This window comes from Octopus bimaculoides, chromosome 8 (assembly GCF_001194135.2).
Source record: "Octopus bimaculoides isolate UCB-OBI-ISO-001 chromosome 8, ASM119413v2, whole genome shotgun sequence".
NCBI classification, from domain to species: Eukaryota; Metazoa; Mollusca; class Cephalopoda; order Octopoda; family Octopodidae; genus Octopus; species Octopus bimaculoides.
In genome coordinates, this window is record NC_068988.1 from 87,510,842 (window position 1) to 87,511,834 (window position 993).

The 993-nt window shown below is 42.8% G+C and overlaps 1 protein-coding gene across 1 annotated transcript in view; it reads left to right on the forward strand.

The window, feature by feature from the left end:
- Nucleotides 1–993, forward strand: part of LOC106880430 (glycine dehydrogenase (decarboxylating), mitochondrial) — a 98,875-nt gene that overhangs the window by 46,534 nt on the left and 51,348 nt on the right. The window contains exon 5 of the mRNA XM_052970245.1: nt 634–798. Coding sequence (XP_052826205.1) covers nt 634–798 — 165 coding nt within the window. The remainder of the gene's footprint in view (nt 1–633; nt 799–993) is intronic.

Sequence of the window (993 nt, forward strand, 5' to 3'; positions counted from 1 at the left end):
TATATATATATATATATATATATATTTATATGACGGGCTTCTTTCAGTTTCTGTCTACCAAATCCACTCACAAGGCTTTGGTCGGCCCGAGGCTATAGTAGAAGACACTTGCCCAAGGTGCCACGCAGTGGGACTGAACCCGGAACCATGTGGTTCGTAAGTAAGCTACTTACCACACAGACACTCCTATGCCTATTTAGCAGTAAAAGCCATTTCTACCTAGAAGAACCTTTATATTCTGAGTCCAGATCCTGGGGTTGACTTTGCCTTTCATCCTTCTGAGCTTGAAGTGTTTGTTGAATCAATTACATCAACCCCCAGTACTTCACTGGTACTTATTTTATCAACTCCGAAAAGATGAAAGGCAAAGTCGACCTCAGCAGAATTTGAACTCAGAACGTAAGAATAGACGAAATACCCCAAAGCATTTTGCCCAGCGTGCTAATGATTCTGCCATTTCACCACCTTAGTAGTAGTAGTAGTAGTAGCAGCAGCAGCAGCAGCAATAATGACCCTTCTTACTATAGGCACAACCCAACCTCCTTATCAGACTGGACCTCATATTATAATTCAATTATAATTCTCTCTAATTATCTGCTGTTTGATATTGAACCTCTGTCTTTCTATTACTAGGTTGACCCCATACACACCATACCAGGCTGAAATAGCACAAGGGCGACTTGAAAGCTTGACAAACTATCAAACAATGGTCTCTGACCTGACTGGGCTGGAGTTTGCCAATGCCTCCTTACTGGACGAGAGCACAGCAGCTGCTGAAGCTATGACCATGTGTGTCAGGTGAGTAATGTTGCTAATTATATGTAGTGTGGGGTAGGGGGTTGTCAGGTGTAGTTGGATGGGAGCACTATTGGTATACAAGCCCTAATGATGTCACAAGATCTCAAAACAACACCTGAGTTGTACCCCTGTAGAGGGTTCTATGAGGAAGGTTATGAAACTTAGAATCTGGAGTAGGAATCCCTGCTGCTACAT